The sequence below is a fragment of the Myotis daubentonii genome, chromosome 17 (genome assembly GCF_963259705.1).
Source record: "Myotis daubentonii chromosome 17, mMyoDau2.1, whole genome shotgun sequence".
Lineage (NCBI taxonomy): Eukaryota > Metazoa > Chordata > Mammalia > Chiroptera > Vespertilionidae > Myotis > Myotis daubentonii.
The window spans coordinates 10,659,658-10,675,701 of NC_081856.1; the positions used below are offsets into that span (position 1 = coordinate 10,659,658).

The window sequence follows — 16,044 nt, forward strand, 5'->3', positions numbered from 1 at the left end:
CAAGTGTTGGTCCCTAAAGACCACATATTATATAATTTCATGTATATGAAATGCCAGGAATAGGCTCTAGAGCAGCCATTCTCAACCTGTGGGTCGCGACCCCTTTGGGGGGTCAAACGACCCTTTCACAGGGGTCGCCTAAGACCATCGTAAAACACATATATAATTACATATTGTTTACAGTAGCAAAATTACAGTTATGAAGTAGCAAAAATAATTTTATGGTTGGGGGTCACCACAACTTGAGGAACTGTATTAAAGGGTCGCGGCATTAGGAAGGTTGAGAACCACTGCTCTAGAGAGAGGAAGTAGATTAGTAGTGTTTAGGGTGTGGGGGCTGGAATAGGGGAGTGAGAACTAAAGGTGCAGATTTTTTGAGATGATGAAAATGTTCTAAAACTGAATATGGTGGCCTTGGCTTGTGTGGCTCAGTGAGTTGAGAGTTGTCCCATGAACAGAGAGGTCGCCCATTCAATTTCTGGTCAGAGCACATGCCAGGGTTTCAGGCTTGATCCCCAGTAGGGGGTGTGCAGGGGCAGCTGATCAATGTTTCTCTCTCCCTCTCCCTTCCTTTCTCTCTAAAAATCAATAAAAATTATTAATAAAATAAAATTGAATATGGTGATGGCTGAAGATATGTGTGACTACAGTAGTCTGCCTTATCCATGGGGGATACATTCCAAGACCACTAGTGGATACCTGAAACCAAGGATGGTATTGAACTCTACATAGATTATGTTTTTTTCCCTATTTATACATACATACCTACGATAGAGTTTAATTTATAAATTAGACCCAGTAAGAGACTAACAATAACTAGTAATAAAATCGATTACAACAATATATTGTAATAAAAGTTACGTGAATGTTCTCTCTCCCCCCCACTCTCTGATAACCAAGTCAGCTACTAAGTGGCTGTAGGCAGGAGCATACACAAGTGTAGATATGCTGGACAAAGGGATGATGCACTCCCCATGAGGGATGGAGCAGGACCACTCGAGATTTCATCACACTACTCAGAATGGCATGCAATTTAAATCTATGAATTATTTTATTTCTGGAATTTCCCATTTAATATTTTCAGACCATGGCAGACCCTGGGTAATTGAAGCCACAGAAAGTGGAACCACGCAAAAGGAGAACTAATGTATACTAAAAAAAACAATGAACTGTACAATTTAAATTGTTGAATTGTATGCTATATGAATTATATCTTCATAAAGCTATTCCTAAAAGAAAAAAATACAGCCACAAGGGTAACAAAAGGTGAAGCTAGAGTTCAAAGCTGAGTCTAACTTCAAAGTCCATGTTGCACTACCAGCCAAAGGCCAGGACTGAAACCTAGATCTGATTCCTTATGTTTCAGCTTCACAAATTTCAAATTACTGACATCTGATTGCAATTCAGCAGAAAGATAGACAAATTACAATCTTTAAAAGAAAAATCCAAAATGGATTGATTCCAATAAAGTAACTGTACCTGAATCAAAACCGCCGAGTGTGTTAAAGCATCATTCAGCATGGTGAGCACATTGGATGTAGGGACTACCCCAGGATCATGCCCCCAAGATGTTATCAGTAATCGATCGTAACCCTATGGGAGAGAAATGAATGAGATAAAATGGCGCTTAGAAATATGGACAAAAAATTAAGTTATCTATAATGCCACTTACTAATTTCTGATATATAACTATTCTAATATATAACTATATAATAGAGATATTAAGACATTATTAATATCTTCCCCCAAAATAATTAAAACAAACAAATCTCACACAACATACCTGGAAAATATCTGGCAGTTTTCGAAGTCTTGTACCTTTGGACAGCAAAAGAGATGGTGGTCCCTGCCCAGTGACATGGTAAATGTACAGTTTAAACCAGACAGAACTGACTTCCGGGATAGCTGGTCCAATATGCTGTAACAAAAAAGCAGGTAAGGTAAAGCTGTAATACTTAGCTAAAAAAGCCAAATTTCCTAAGTAACCAAGTATACTCATATTACAAGCTAATTCCTCATATAAATGTTAATTGCTATTATCCTTATGAAAATAACTTTTAAATTCTCTGTTCAAATAGTTTCTCTTTTGTGCTAGAACTGAGAAAGCACATCTTATCACTGCAGTTAGAGGATGGACTTTGAAGGACCACCAAGGTCTGAATCTGGGCTTCATCCCCTCAGCCGTATCACCTCTAACATTACTTAACGCTCTCTATTCCCTCATTTTGCTCTTTTGTAAGGTAGCAATAAAACATCTACCTCATAGGGACATTGTAGGGTTGTTTAAAAAGTTGAAAATAGTACCTGGTATATAGTAAGCTTTATATAAAAATGTTTGTCATTATGATTATTAATCACATGCAATTTCTCCCAAAAGGGACTGTCCTCCCATTCATTTACAGTTCATGAACTATTATGTCTAGAGATTGCATTACAGAATAGGAGAGAGTGTGGAGTGGAGTGGTACTGGAGGTAGCACACAAAGAATTATAAAAAAGGTTGGTGAATGCAAATCTATAACCACTCCAGTTGAACAGAGGACAAATGTGGGGGGAGGGTGTGCTCACTGGGGCAGCTAGATCAGCACAGGCAACAAAATCACCCCTGTAAAAGAATCCCTTCCTTTCTTCTACACCATTAAACCTCGCACAGCTAGGAAACCAGGCAGGATGTAACACTGAAAAAGAGTAACACAATCCCCACTCTTTGAAAATGGTACAGACCACAATGCCCTTGCTAAGTATACAAATCCACAGAACTGATTTATTTTTTAAAAGTAAAAGCTGGAAGTCACAAGTAAATTTTAAAGATAACCAAAGTTCTACTTCCTTTCCAGTACAATTGTTTCTTTTCCATTTAGTCAGAATCATAACCCCATTTCTATAGCATTTCATTTTTCCTATTTAAAATTATCTTATTCCTCAAGGCAATCCAGACTCCCCTCTCAGAGCCTCCAAAAATATTCTCTTTAAAAGACTGCATTCAAGAAGAAAACATTAATCTGCTGTGTCGCAAGTCACCAGATGATACATAAATAAAATGTACCGATTATACCTCACAAATTGAACATAACATCTTACAACAGCATAAAATACAAAACTGCTTTCTGAGTCAGCAATTTGAATCTGGTATCTGCAAACTGAGAATTAACCCTGTAAGACTGTTAAACCTCTTCTTCAAGTCACCACGAGTACGAATGAAGTGACAGCACCGGCCTTCTGCCAAGTGGGTCTTTACCTGAGGGGTGCAGCTGCTGATAGGCCGAATTTCATTGGTGAGAGGAGCCATGGAAACAAGTAGTGTATAATTTTTGTTTAGAACTCTGCTGCAAGTTGCAGGGTCCAATCCAAGAAGGCTTTCACAGCGTAAGAGATCCAGAGGAAAACCTGAATTGTGACCAAGCACACACAGAGAATGAAAGACAGACAATATGAAACAAAAATGTCCAAGACAAAATACTGATTACCTACCTTTATGGACCAGCGGTTTAGGCACGTATATCTAAGTGCAGAACTCCTGTTCCTAAATTAAATTCAGAACTCGGCTGAGATGCTGTTTGTAGAGATCGGGAATTGGGGGAGGGAAGGACACAGCTTTCCTGTGGTACTCGGGCTTTCATCATGCCATTGCCCGGGGTGGCTGGGGATGGAGAGGAAGAATGGCAAAGCAAGCACTTTTTAAAAAGTAAAAGGTGGCCTAAAGAAACACCAGTAGACAGTTATCTTTGGAACAGGAATAAAGACTATTAGCTTTAAATCTTAAAAGTGTCTTCTTAGTGGTCCCTTAGGACATTTGGAACTTTTAATATTCTATCCTTAAAGAAAAAAAAAGGGACTATTTTCTCAAAATATAGGAATGTCATAAAAGATAAAAAAAAAAAAAAAAAGGTTACGGATTTGAAAAAATGAGTGAAATTAAATGTTCCAGTGGTGCTAAGAATTCACGAAGTCCTAAGATGCAACTCCTGTGAATGTCCAAGGACTTGAGCCAAATGCTCTTACATTGGTGCTCAAGCCATTCCACCTTTTAAAAACACACATTCCTGGGTGCCATTCCACAATGCAGAACCTACTGAATCAGAATCTGAAATCCTGATACCATCAGTTCAACTCTGCTTGGGGAACACTCCCTGCCTATCACAAAACTGAGAGTGCACCCTAAGGCAACCGCCGCCGGGAGTTCGCCAATACATTAAAATTGCCACCACTTTCTCTTTCTCTTTAAAAAGGGGTCCTGTTCCCAGTCAATTTTTTAAAGTAAAGTACTTTAGTAAATAAACATTCCAGCAGCATTTGAATAAGAAACTCCTATTTATTGTTTTTAATGCAATGGAATCTTTCATTCTTGAAATTTTATGCTTCATAATATATTTAACTCAATTTTGCATCTGTCCACCCCTCAGAACCCATGCCTGTTCCAAATTCCACTCAGCTACTTAAACAAATTGACACTCCAACCCTGTTTGTAGGTACTCATCAGATTTAAATACTACAAATGTCAGTTGCACATGAGAGGAGAAATAGTAGAGTAAGATAAGAAACAGTTGACAAGCAAAGAAATTCACATGACAAGCCTCTAGCTATAAGTTCATTATACTTACAAAAATGTATTAAGTAAATGATAATTAAATGAGTGGGCATGACCTATTTAATTTCTTAGGAAGAACTTCCATAGGATCATGTCTTCAAAATCAAGTATACAACTCATACCGTAATTGGGCTGGTCTGGCTGTGCTGTTTGTGCAACTAGATCTTTATTGTGACGAAGAAATAGTATCGTGTTTCTTAGAGTAAGTGCATGGTCAAAATATCTCTGGGCTTCTCCTTCACCAGTGCTCTGAACCTAAACCAAGAGAAAATAAAAGTTCCAACAAATATCATTCTTATACCATTCGTTCTAATATATCCTATATAAAAGGCTAATATACAAATCGACCGAACAGCAGAACAATGGATTGCTATGATGCACACTAACCACCAGGGGGCAGACACTCAATGCAGGAGCTTCCCCCTGATGGTCAGTGCACTCCCACAGGGGAAGCGCCGCTCAGCCAGAAGCCCTGAGTCAGGATCACAGCTGGCAAGCGCAGTGGTGGTGCTAGGAGCCTCTCCTGCCTCCGCAGCAGTCGGACATCCCCCAAGGGCTCCCAGACTGCAATAGGGCGCAGGTCGGACTGAGGGACAGCCCCCCCCAAGTGCACAAATTTCATGCACTGGGCCTCTAGTAACTATACCCAGCACAGAAGTTCTCCCACTGCAGACACAGCTGATTCTCATAGCCAGTTGGCCTGGAGGTCAAATCACCCCAATTATTACCGACAACAATCAAGGCTTAACTACAACAAGACTGCACACAAAGACCACAAGAGGGTGCACCAAGAAAGCATAAAAAATGCGGAGACAAAGAAACATGACAGAAATGGAGGATATAGAGCTCAAAACCGCACTTTTAAGGTCTTTCAATAATTTTTTAGAAACTGCCGATAAACTTAATGAGATCTACAAGAAATCTAATGAGACCCTCGGTGTTGTGATAAAGAACCAACTAGAAATTAAGCATACACTGACTGAAATAAAGAATATTATACAGACACCCAACAGCAGACCAGAGGAGCGCAAGAATCAAGTCAAAGATTTGAAAAGCGAAGAAGCAAAAAACACCCAACCAGAAAAGCAAAATGAAAAAAGAATCTGAAAATACGAAGACAGTGTAAGGAGCCTCTGGAACAGCTTCAAGCGTACCAACATCAGAATTATAGGGGTGCCAGAGGATGAGAGAGAGCAAGATATTGAAAAACTATTTGAAGAAATAATGACAGAAAACTTCCCCCACCTGGTGAAAGAAATAGACTTACAGGTCCAGGAAGCGCAGAGAACCCCAAACAAAAGGAATCCAAAGAGGACCACACCAAGACACATCATCATTAAAATGCCAAGAGCAAAAGACAAAGAGAGAATCTTAAAAGCAGCAAGAGAAAGAAACTCAGTTACCTATAAGGGAATACCCATACGACTGTCAGCAGATTTCTCAACAGAAACTTTGCAGGCCAGAAGGGAGTGGCAAGAAATATTCAAAGTGATGAATACCAAGAACCTACAACCTAGATTACTTTATCCAGCAAAGCTATCATTCAGAATTGAAGGTCAGATAAAGAGCTTCACAGATAAGGAAAAGCTAAAGGAGTTCATCACCACCAAACCAGTATTATATGAAATGCTGAAAGGTATCCTTTAAGAAGAGGAAGAAGAAGAAAAAGGTAAAGATACAAATTATGAACAACAAATATGCATCTATCAACAAGTGAATCTAAGAATCAAGTGAATAAATAATCTGATGAACAGAATGAACTGGTGATTATAATAAAATCAGGGACATAGAAAGGGAATGGACTGACTATTCTTGGGGGGGAAAGGGGTGTGGGAGATGCGGAAAGAGACTGGACAAAAATCGTGCACCTATGGATGAGGACAGTGGGTGGGGAATGAGGGTGGAGGGTGGGGTGGGAACTGTGAGGAGGGGAGTTATGGGGGGAAAAAAGAGAACAAATGTAATAATCTGAACAATAAAGATTTAAGTTAAAAAAAATTAAGGGGAAAAAAAAAGATATTATTAAAAATTATTAAATAAAAATTTTTCCCAGACAATACTGAAACAAATATTAACCTCAATCTCTACTAATTTTCCATTTGACAACATCTTTCAAGAGGACAGAATTACTTCAACAAGTAAAACTAACAACTTTAGCAAGCTAATAATGCTAAATCATAGCATTATATAAATTGTATGTCCCATGTATGATTCAAATAGGGTACTTAAAAACCTCTAAGATATACATTTGGCTTCATCCAGGAAAGTACTCCAATCCACAGTCACCAATTGTGCCTCTAATTCTCATCACCCTCTTCACAATTTTGTATCACTCGTTACAAAGGACAATAGGTATGTGACTCAACATAGCTGTTCATCATTGCTGAAAATACAACTTAAATTCATTCAACAAGGATTTACTGAGTCCCTCTTATGTGCTATGTGCTATGACCTGTCTAGGATGTGAGAACAGAGTGCTGAACAAAGCCCTTGCCTTGACTGGGCTTACATTTCAATGCATGTTCATCAAAAATTCTCTAAACAGCCCATTTAATACACAGCGTTCATCACTAAAGCACAAAAGTTACCACAATTACTAGTCAAGAAACAGATCAGGTACACAAACTTTTTGCATTAAGAGCAGAAGACAGAATAAAATATCCAGGGCATGAAAACAGAAGAGCAATCAAGATTTAGAGCTCAGGGAAATCAGTGCTGTCCTCATAGGAAAAAAGGTGGTTAAGAGCAAATACAGGGTGGGGCTAAAGTAGGTTTACAGTTGTGAGTACATGAAGCACAGAGTTTATTCTTATATTCTTATTTATTAATTACTAGAGGCCCGGTGCAGAAAATTCATGCACTCAGGGGGGCAGGTACCTCAGCCTGGCCTACGTCCTTTCACAATCTGGGAGCCCTTGGGGGATGTCCGACTGCCAACTTAGGTAGGGAGCGGGCCTAGGCCAGCAGTCAGACAACCTTAGCACTGCCACGGAGGCGGGAGAGGCTCCCGCCACCACCGCTGCGCTCACCAGCCATGAGCCCGGCTTCTGGCTAAGTGGTGCTCCGCCTGTGGGAGCACACTGACCACCAGGGGGCAGCTCCTGCATTGAGCGTCCACCCTCTGATAGTCAGTTCATGTCATAGCAACCAGTCAATCCACCGTCGGGACGAAACCGGCTCTCTGATATCCCCCGAGGAGTCCCAGATTGTGAGAGGGCGCAGGCCGGCCACGGGACCCCACCAGTGTACAATTGGGGCCATGGAGGGATGCAAGAGGTTGGCCAGCTGGGGAGGGATCACCGGAGGGCTCCAGGCCAGTCCCGATTGGCCAGACCCCAGCAGCAGGCTAACCTACCAGTCAGAGCATCTGCCCCTGGTGGTCAGTGCACGTCATAGCAACTGGTCGACCAGTCGACTGTCTGCCCCCTGGTGATCAGTGCATGTCATATTGAGCGGTTGAGGGTCCTCAGCATATCATTAGCATATTACACTTTGATTGGTTGAAAGGACAACCGGACGACTGCACACTTAGCATATTAGGCTTTTATTATATAGGACTAGAGGCCCGGTGCACAAAAATTTGTGCACTTGGGGGGAAGGGGGGGCCCTCAGCCCGGCCTGTGCCCTCTCGCAGTCTGGGACCCCTCAGGAGATAATGACCTGCTGGCTTAGGCCTGCTCCTGGGTGGCAGAGGGCAGGCCCAATCCCTAGGTGCAGCCCCTGGTCGGGCTCAGAGCAGGGCCAATTGGGGAGTTGGGGCGCTGCCCCTGTCATGCACAGAGCAGGGCGGATTGGGAGGTTGCGATGCCACCCTCAGTCACGCTCAGGGTAGGGCCGATTGGGGGGTTAGGGCACCGCCCCGTCACACTCAAGGCAGGGTCGATGGGGAGGTTGCAGCGCCACCCCCTGTCACACACAGAGCAGGGCCCATCAGGGGGTTGGGGCGCCTTGCCCTATCACGAACAGAGCAGGGCCGATAGGGAGGTTGTGGCCCCGCCCCCTGTCACACACAGAGCCGCAGGGCGATCAGGGGGTTTGGGCGCTGCCCCCTGTTACGCTGATCCCGGTGCCGGGAGGCCTCGCAGCTCCGCTGATCCCGGTGCTGGGAGGCATATTACCCTTTTACTATATAGGATTGAGGCCTGGTGCACGGGTGGGGGCCGGCTGGTTTGTCCTGATGGGTGTCCTGGATCAGGGTGTTGGTCCCCACTGGGGTACCTGGCCAGCCTGGGTGAGGGGATGATGGCTGTTTGCAGCTGGTCACACACCCTTCAGGGTGGGGGTCCCCACTGGGGTGCCTGGCCAGTCTGGGTGAGGGGCTGAGGGCTGTTTTCAGGCTGGTGGGTGACTGAAGCCCCCAATCGCTCCTTTTTTTCTTTTTCTTTTTATTCTGGACCAGATTTAGCTCTGAGGCTCCAGCTCTTAGGCCTCCGCTGCTGAAAGCAGGTTTCTGGCCTTTGTTTACCTTCTGTATTTGAAACAATGTTGCGATCCTGCTGGCTGAAGCCCGGCGACTAAAGCAGGTTTCTGGGGTTTTGTTTAGCTTCTATATTTGTAACATAGTTGCTTAGAGTTGCAGCTCAGAGGCCGGCAGTGGCAGGCGGGGAACGTTGGTATCCTCCGTCACTGAAGCAAGCAAGCCTCATGTTCGCTTCCAGCTGCCTGGCTGCCGGTCGCCATCTTGGCTGGCAGCTAATTTGCATATCGCCCTAACTAGCCAATGGGAAGGGTAGCGGTCGTACACTAATTACCATGTTTCTCTTTTATTAGATAGGATTGTATTATTTGCCACATGAACAACTGTAAACCTACTTTTGCCCCACCCTGTATGGCATGATACCCAGAAACATTGTTCCAAATTTAAAATAGGTGGGGAAAAACTTCAAATGAAATTGTTTAAGAGATTTCAGAGAGTCCCACATACATACATACATACATACATACATACATAAAGGCTATGTTAGAAAAATGCAGTGTAAAAAACTACACCAGACTAAGATTTCTATACCCTATTTCTTCTTTATATCAAATTATGCTGTTAAATGAGATAGACAAATCATTTTTAAAATCACAAAATGTATTCATCTACTCAATATGTTTAAATCTCAATGACTACCACAGTGTTCAGGTGGGAAATGAGGTAGGAACAAGCAATATACCAAAAATCTACATAAATCAATAACAAGCAAAAAAATGTTCCAAATGCCCTGAGAGCCCATAGTCAGCAATCTAGACTTACCTTTTCCAGTTCTATAAGAAAGCTGTCCAGAGACTCATCTGAGAGTTTGCCAACTTCGAACATGGTGACTGCATGGCTTTTCAAGTTCTGCAATAAAGCAAAAACAAAAACACTAAAATGTATTTCAGTGCCTTATATAAGTCACTCAAGTTCTAGTTTTCCCATTTTATGCTGCGCATAGCATCTAATATTTATACTAGAGGCCCGGTGCATGAAAATTCATGCTCTGGAGGGGGGTCCCTCAGCCCGGCCTGCCCCCTCTCACAGTCTGGGAGCCCTCAGGGGCAGGAGGCGACCCAGCGATCAGGGGAAGGCAACGCCTCCATCACACCTCTGCTGCTGCCACTGCCGGCGGCGCAAGCCTCGGCCAGCCCTGGTTACCTGCACCTCAGACCTGCCCTGGGCGGCTGGGAGCTGAGGGGATTGGGGGACCCCGGAAGCAGGCACGTGGCAAGGCCGGGCCTGCCTGGGGGCGGGGCTGAGGGGACTGGGCACCACCATCTTGTGGCTGTGGGAGCTGCCATCTTTGAGGGCGTGGCAGTCAATTAGCATATTCCCTCCTAATTGGCTGTGGGTGCCACCATCTTTGAGGGGGGCAGTCAATTAGCATATTCCCTCCTTATTGGCTGTGGGCGCCGCCATCTTTGAGGGAGGCAGTCAATTAGCATATTCCCTTATTGGCTGTGGGTGCCGCCATCTTTGCAACAGTGTGAGGGTCAATTAGCATATTCCCTCTTTATCAGATAGGCCTTCCCTTCTCCTGGCTGCCGGCACCAGTTTTCCTCTGGCACCCGGGACCCAGGCCTTCCCTCCGGCCAGAGCCGCCTTTGTGGTTCCAGCTCACCTTCAGTCTTTGCTCCGCCGCTTGGAGCCTACGTATGCAAATTAAGTGCCATCTTTGTTGGTGGTTAATTTGCATATCGTGCTGATTAGCCCATGGGAGGCGTAGCGAAGGTACGGTCAATTACCCTGTTTGTCTATCATTAGATAGGACTAGAGGCCCAATGCACGAAATTCATGCAAGAGTAGGCCTTCCTTCCCCTGGCTGCTGGCACCAACTTCCCTCTGGAACCCGGGACCCGGTTTCCCTCTAGCCACCAGCAGGCACCCGGGTCCCGGGATTCCCTCTGGCCACTGGCAGGCATCTGGGCTTCCCTCGCATCCCGGCCTTTGTCCGGTAGGTCGCCCGGAAGGACATCTGGTCTAATTTGCGTATTACACTTTTATTATTATAGAAGATTATGCTTTCCAATATATTTAAACTTGAGGTGAGAGTCTGATTCTTCTAATTACAAACGTAACCATCACTAAAAAGTTACTATACTACTCTAAGGAATATAAAACAAAGGCAGTTATGTTTTCAGGAATAAATCTAGTACTTATAAAAAAGACAGAGCATTGAATTATTTTATATCTAATCTTTACTTGAAACATTTTTATATTTGAACAAGAATTTGACTTACTGGTGAAAGATTTCCCATCATTAAAAAGGCAGTGAGAGTTGAGTCAAACAGAAATGCAATACGCTTTGTATATCCTGTAGACAAACTTAAACTGCTTACACTGGCTGTGTCGGCTGGGGAAAAAATTGTAATTTAAGATTAAGTAAATGAAAAGTATACTTTGCTTATCATTTGGAATAAGAATGTATTTCATTTTGCCTTTATTTAATAATCAGAAAGTACATAATTAAGTATAAGCAATATTGTCAACCTAAGAGGTCCCGGTACTATCTCCAACATAAACAACCAAAAAAACAAACAAAAAAACCCCCACGTATTTTAAAGGCACTCACTTTTGTAGTCAATTTCTTGAAAAGCAATAATGAACCAAGACTTGATAACTGCCAGATGAGTAAGACCAACTAGCCTAACCTCTTCAGACAAGTCACTGGGGGAGAATTGGGAGACCATGCTGTGCTGCCCTCCCCCTGGACATAAAACCAGGCGCAACCTCCTCACTCATCCCCCATGCTTTGCCTCCCTTTGTGGAAGCCCGTGTGATGGCCTCCCCTCACTCACCAGCAAGTATCATCTTCTCCCTGAGGCTTCCAGAACCTCTCTAGGCAGTAAGAGGGCTCTTCTCTGTTCCCACAAGCACTACAACACTTCTCACATTGTGATTTCTGTGGTTGCACTGCCTTCTCTCTTCCTAGACTTAATTCTTAGAAGGAAGGTACTACATTTTTGTCTATTTTATACCCTAAAGGCCTAGACCAGTGCCCAACATATTGTTAAGTACTCAAAGATGGCATCTTGAATGAGTGAAATCTAGAACAAAACTATAAAATAGGTGTAGAGAGTCCACTCTGTGGGGGTACGTGCTGACACACGCCATATCTGTAGAGAGACTCCAAATCAAACTGAGGGACTGCTGACCTGGATCCTCCTGACTGTTTGTATCAGTGTCAGTAGCCGACGATGCTTCCTGTACAGGACTCCTGCTTTCCCCACCGTCCCAGGACAGCAGCATCCTCTGCGGATCTAACGTACTCCTATTGATGAAGAAATCATTCACTTTTAAAAATCATATGATGATATAAAGTAGCTAATGAAGTTAGTACTTAAATTATAAACACCTATCTCAATCCAGTCATTTTCAAGTCTGAAATTGAGCTGTAGCCCCAAAATGCTGTGCCTCACAGAACAAGGGTTCTGAGCCAAGACCCATGGACAGGCTTCAGGGAATTCAAGAAGCCATTAAAATTATATGTGAAATATTGTATATGCTTTTTTCTGGGGAGATTCTTAATTTTCTTCAGATTCTAAAAATAATTCATCACACACACACACAAGATTTTTTAAAAAGACCACTAATATATAGGGTTCACCTCAAATGACAGAGTGAATAGGTAAAATTTTAGTGTGTAAGACTATACTTTTTTTTCCAAATAAAAATTCTAATATCTCATACTAAATAAATGAGTTACTTTAATCTGTTTATAGATGGAACATTTCTCCATGATGAATGAAGTTGATCCAAATTTATTACTTGTCCCTTCTTATGGGCAAAGCCCAATCGGCAATACATTGAAACAGCATTCTGAAAGAAATAAATAGGAAATGAGCATTTAAAATAAACCAGACATCAGAACCTCTGTAGACAAAATAGTATCACAGACTATACCTATAGTGATCCTCAAGCATTTTCACCCACAGGTAGAAAAAGCAATTTTCAGTAGGCCTGTTTGTCCCCTTGACTTCACATGTGTCAGAGAGGGAAGGCATCCAATTTTCCGGCCTGGCCCTCCCTAGATCTAGCCCCAGTATCGGAGCTGTTGCTTTAATTATCTCATCACAAGACACCGATCAGCCTGCTTCCTGCTCAGCAAAGAGTGTGGGTGCGCCCTCCTTTTCACTCCATGGGGGCCCTTATCTTGCTCTTTTCTATCTTGTGAGCACGTCCTCTGCACACGTCCTCAGACAGCTAAAAAGAATCTCACTGCCTCTGTTTCTTGGTAGCTTGTCAAGATAAATATATACATATATGCCTAAGCAACCGTTACGACCGAACGACCTGTCGCTATGATGTGCACTGACCACTAGGGGAGCAGACGCTCAATGTAGGAGCTGCCCCCTGGTGGTCAGTGTGCTCCCACAGCCAACCTCCCACAGCCAGCCAACCTCCCATGGTCCTTCCCCCGGGCCAGCCGGCCCCCATTAGCCCCATTCGCCAGCCAAGCTGAGGGACCCCACTCGTGCACGAACTCATGCACTGGGCCTCTAGTATATGATAAAATCCATTCAGTATTTACACTGTAAGTAAAAAGAGTATAAAAATTATATACCTTCACCAGGGATAAGTCTATCTCAAGGACATTTGCAAGCTGGAAAATAAAATAAAAAATTGTTTTACATTGTTAGAATTATCAGCATATTACATGGTTGCAATAGACACTTTAACTATAATCAGCAACATTTTAAATTATGAACATCTGGAAGACTGAATAAATTTTGAAATCAGAACTTTCTCCTTTCCATATCTCTAAAATGTTTATAGTAGTATGAATTCAGGTAATGACCTTAACAATTTAAGATACCTTCCTCTTTAATTTTATCTAATTTAAAACAAGAAATTTCCATGAGCAAGAAATAGTCTACAATCCTTTTATTATACAGTCATGCAATAGTTAAAGACAGGTAAATTCTAAGAAATTCGACATTAGACACTTTCGTCTTTGTGTGAACATCAGAGTGTACGTACACCAACCTAGATGACACAGCCCCTACTGTAACTGTGTGTGCCGTACTTTTGCACTGCTGGCAGTGCAGTGGGTGTGTTCACACCGGCATCACCACAAACATGTGGGTAATTGAGTAACTGTAGTTCAAGCCCTACAGCTGGCTTTTCTTTTTGTAATTAAGTGCCTGGTTTAAGCTTTGAGAGCAGAGCCGTCCATTCCAAAGAAGGCTAACTGGAATAAACACATTGCCAGGCACTGGACTAGATAAAGAGCCGCGCCACCTCCTACCTGCCCACCCCTCCAGGCTCCTGTGTTTTAGCTCTTGATTTCCATAACTGATCATTTGGGCTACTTGTTTTTTTCTGCCCAAACTCCCCACCCATCCTACCAACCAACAGGTGCCTTGTACATTCCAGTGCCTAAAAGCAAAAAACTTGTGTTCTTCAAAGTTTGCTAATGGATATTGCTGAAGGGCATTTTGCAAAATTGTAACAAGAACCACAAGGGTAGGTCCAGCGGTAACACTGGTTTAGAAAGGGGAAAGACTGTGGAAAGTGCACAAGTCTAGCTGACAACATTACTATCCACAGATGGAAACCAGCACAAAAACAGTTCATTGTGCTATGTGCATGTCACTAGGCCATAGAAAATGTCTCAGCTCCATTATAATCTTATGCAGCCACTGTCATATATGTGGTCCCTCTCTCATGTTGTTACCCGGAGCAAGACTGTAAAGTCCTATAAAAAGTTATTTACCAAATTTTATATATGCAGAAAATAACTTAAGAATAGTGACTAGCCGAAACCGGTTTGGCTCAGTGGATAGAGCATCGGCCTGTGGACTGAAAGGTCCCAGGTTCGATTCCGGGTCAAGGGCATGTACCTTGGTTGCGGGCACATCCCTAATGGGAGATGTGCAGGAGGCAGCTGATAGATGTTTCTCTCTCATCGATGTTTCTAACTCTCTATCTCTCTCCCTTCCTCTCTGTGAAAAATCAATAAAATATATTTTTTAAAAAAAAGAATAGTGACTAAAGCATATTAACAGTCCATGATCTACCCATGAACAAGTTTTTAAAACATTTTAACTGTATCATTAAATAATTTTACCTACTTTACACAAACTTAACTTATAATCTTGAGGCTAAGTTCTTTCACAAGACGCTGGTACACTCACCTCTGCAACATTAGTATGCTCATCTATTGAAACAAATATCTTATAGAGCAGAGTTTCAAAATAATCACCTTGCACTCGATTCATTACAAAACCTTCAAGAGGAGGAACTAAAATAAACAAAATAGACTTTTCTCAGTTATTTTATAAAACAAGAATGTGTAATTCAAATAGCTATTCAAAAAGAGAAACCTCTCACTTAAAAGACTAAGTTCTGCTTTTGATTCACTTTACCCACTCAATACCAAGACTCCTAAAGTTACGGCCATGTACAACCCTGTCTACACACAGAAGACTGATGGTAGAGCATAAATCCTACAGGCAGTAACTAATCCCCATGGACCTCTCAGCACAAAAGGCAGAGGAAGTGCTGGAGGACATGGGCTTGGTAGCAAGGCCAGGGGACTGGGGCTGCTTCAGAATGGGAAGGCAGCAGAGGGGACTGAGCTAAGGCAGAAAAGCAAAGGACTGGCTTACTAGGCTACCCAAAAAACAGATGGATTGAAAGTATTGGCTCTCTGCCTTTCTCCCATCATCCCCACTCCATCCAGAGAAGAGGGAAACACATCTATGTGACGGCCACCCACTTTTACCAGCCATCACTGGTGTAATTTCCTCTTTGGGGCTCTCTATTCTGTATCCTCTCAGTGGGAAGAAAGTCAAGACCTTCCACAGCCCAATCCTGGCTCTCCCCACTCACTAGTTCCCTCTCTTTGGTCCAGATGCTCTAATCCAATTTAGCAGAGCGCTCTGCCCAGGCGATAACAGGTACCGTGCTTCCCTTTGCCCCGTGGGCACATTTCCCATGAAAAATTTTTGAGAAAGCAGAAGTGCTTAGAGCATAGCAAAATTAGGGTCTCT

At 42.9% G+C, this 16,044-nt stretch overlaps 1 protein-coding gene across 1 annotated transcript in view; it reads right to left on the reverse strand.

Annotated features, from left to right (window-relative positions):
* Nucleotides 1-16,044, reverse strand: part of FAM91A1 (family with sequence similarity 91 member A1) — a 43,811-nt gene that overhangs the window by 12,790 nt on the left and 14,977 nt on the right. The window contains exons 9-18 of the mRNA XM_059672774.1: nucleotides 15,187-15,293; nucleotides 13,614-13,652; nucleotides 12,756-12,868; nucleotides 12,205-12,320; nucleotides 11,290-11,402; nucleotides 9,827-9,913; nucleotides 4,710-4,842; nucleotides 3,238-3,386; nucleotides 1,784-1,918; nucleotides 1,480-1,593 (exon numbers count right to left, since the gene is read on the reverse strand). Of these exons, the coding sequence (XP_059528757.1) occupies nucleotides 1,480-1,593; nucleotides 1,784-1,918; nucleotides 3,238-3,386; nucleotides 4,710-4,842; nucleotides 9,827-9,913; nucleotides 11,290-11,402; nucleotides 12,205-12,320; nucleotides 12,756-12,868; nucleotides 13,614-13,652; nucleotides 15,187-15,293 (1,106 nt within the window). The remainder of the gene's footprint in view (nucleotides 1-1,479; nucleotides 1,594-1,783; nucleotides 1,919-3,237; nucleotides 3,387-4,709; nucleotides 4,843-9,826; nucleotides 9,914-11,289; nucleotides 11,403-12,204; nucleotides 12,321-12,755; nucleotides 12,869-13,613; nucleotides 13,653-15,186; nucleotides 15,294-16,044) is intronic.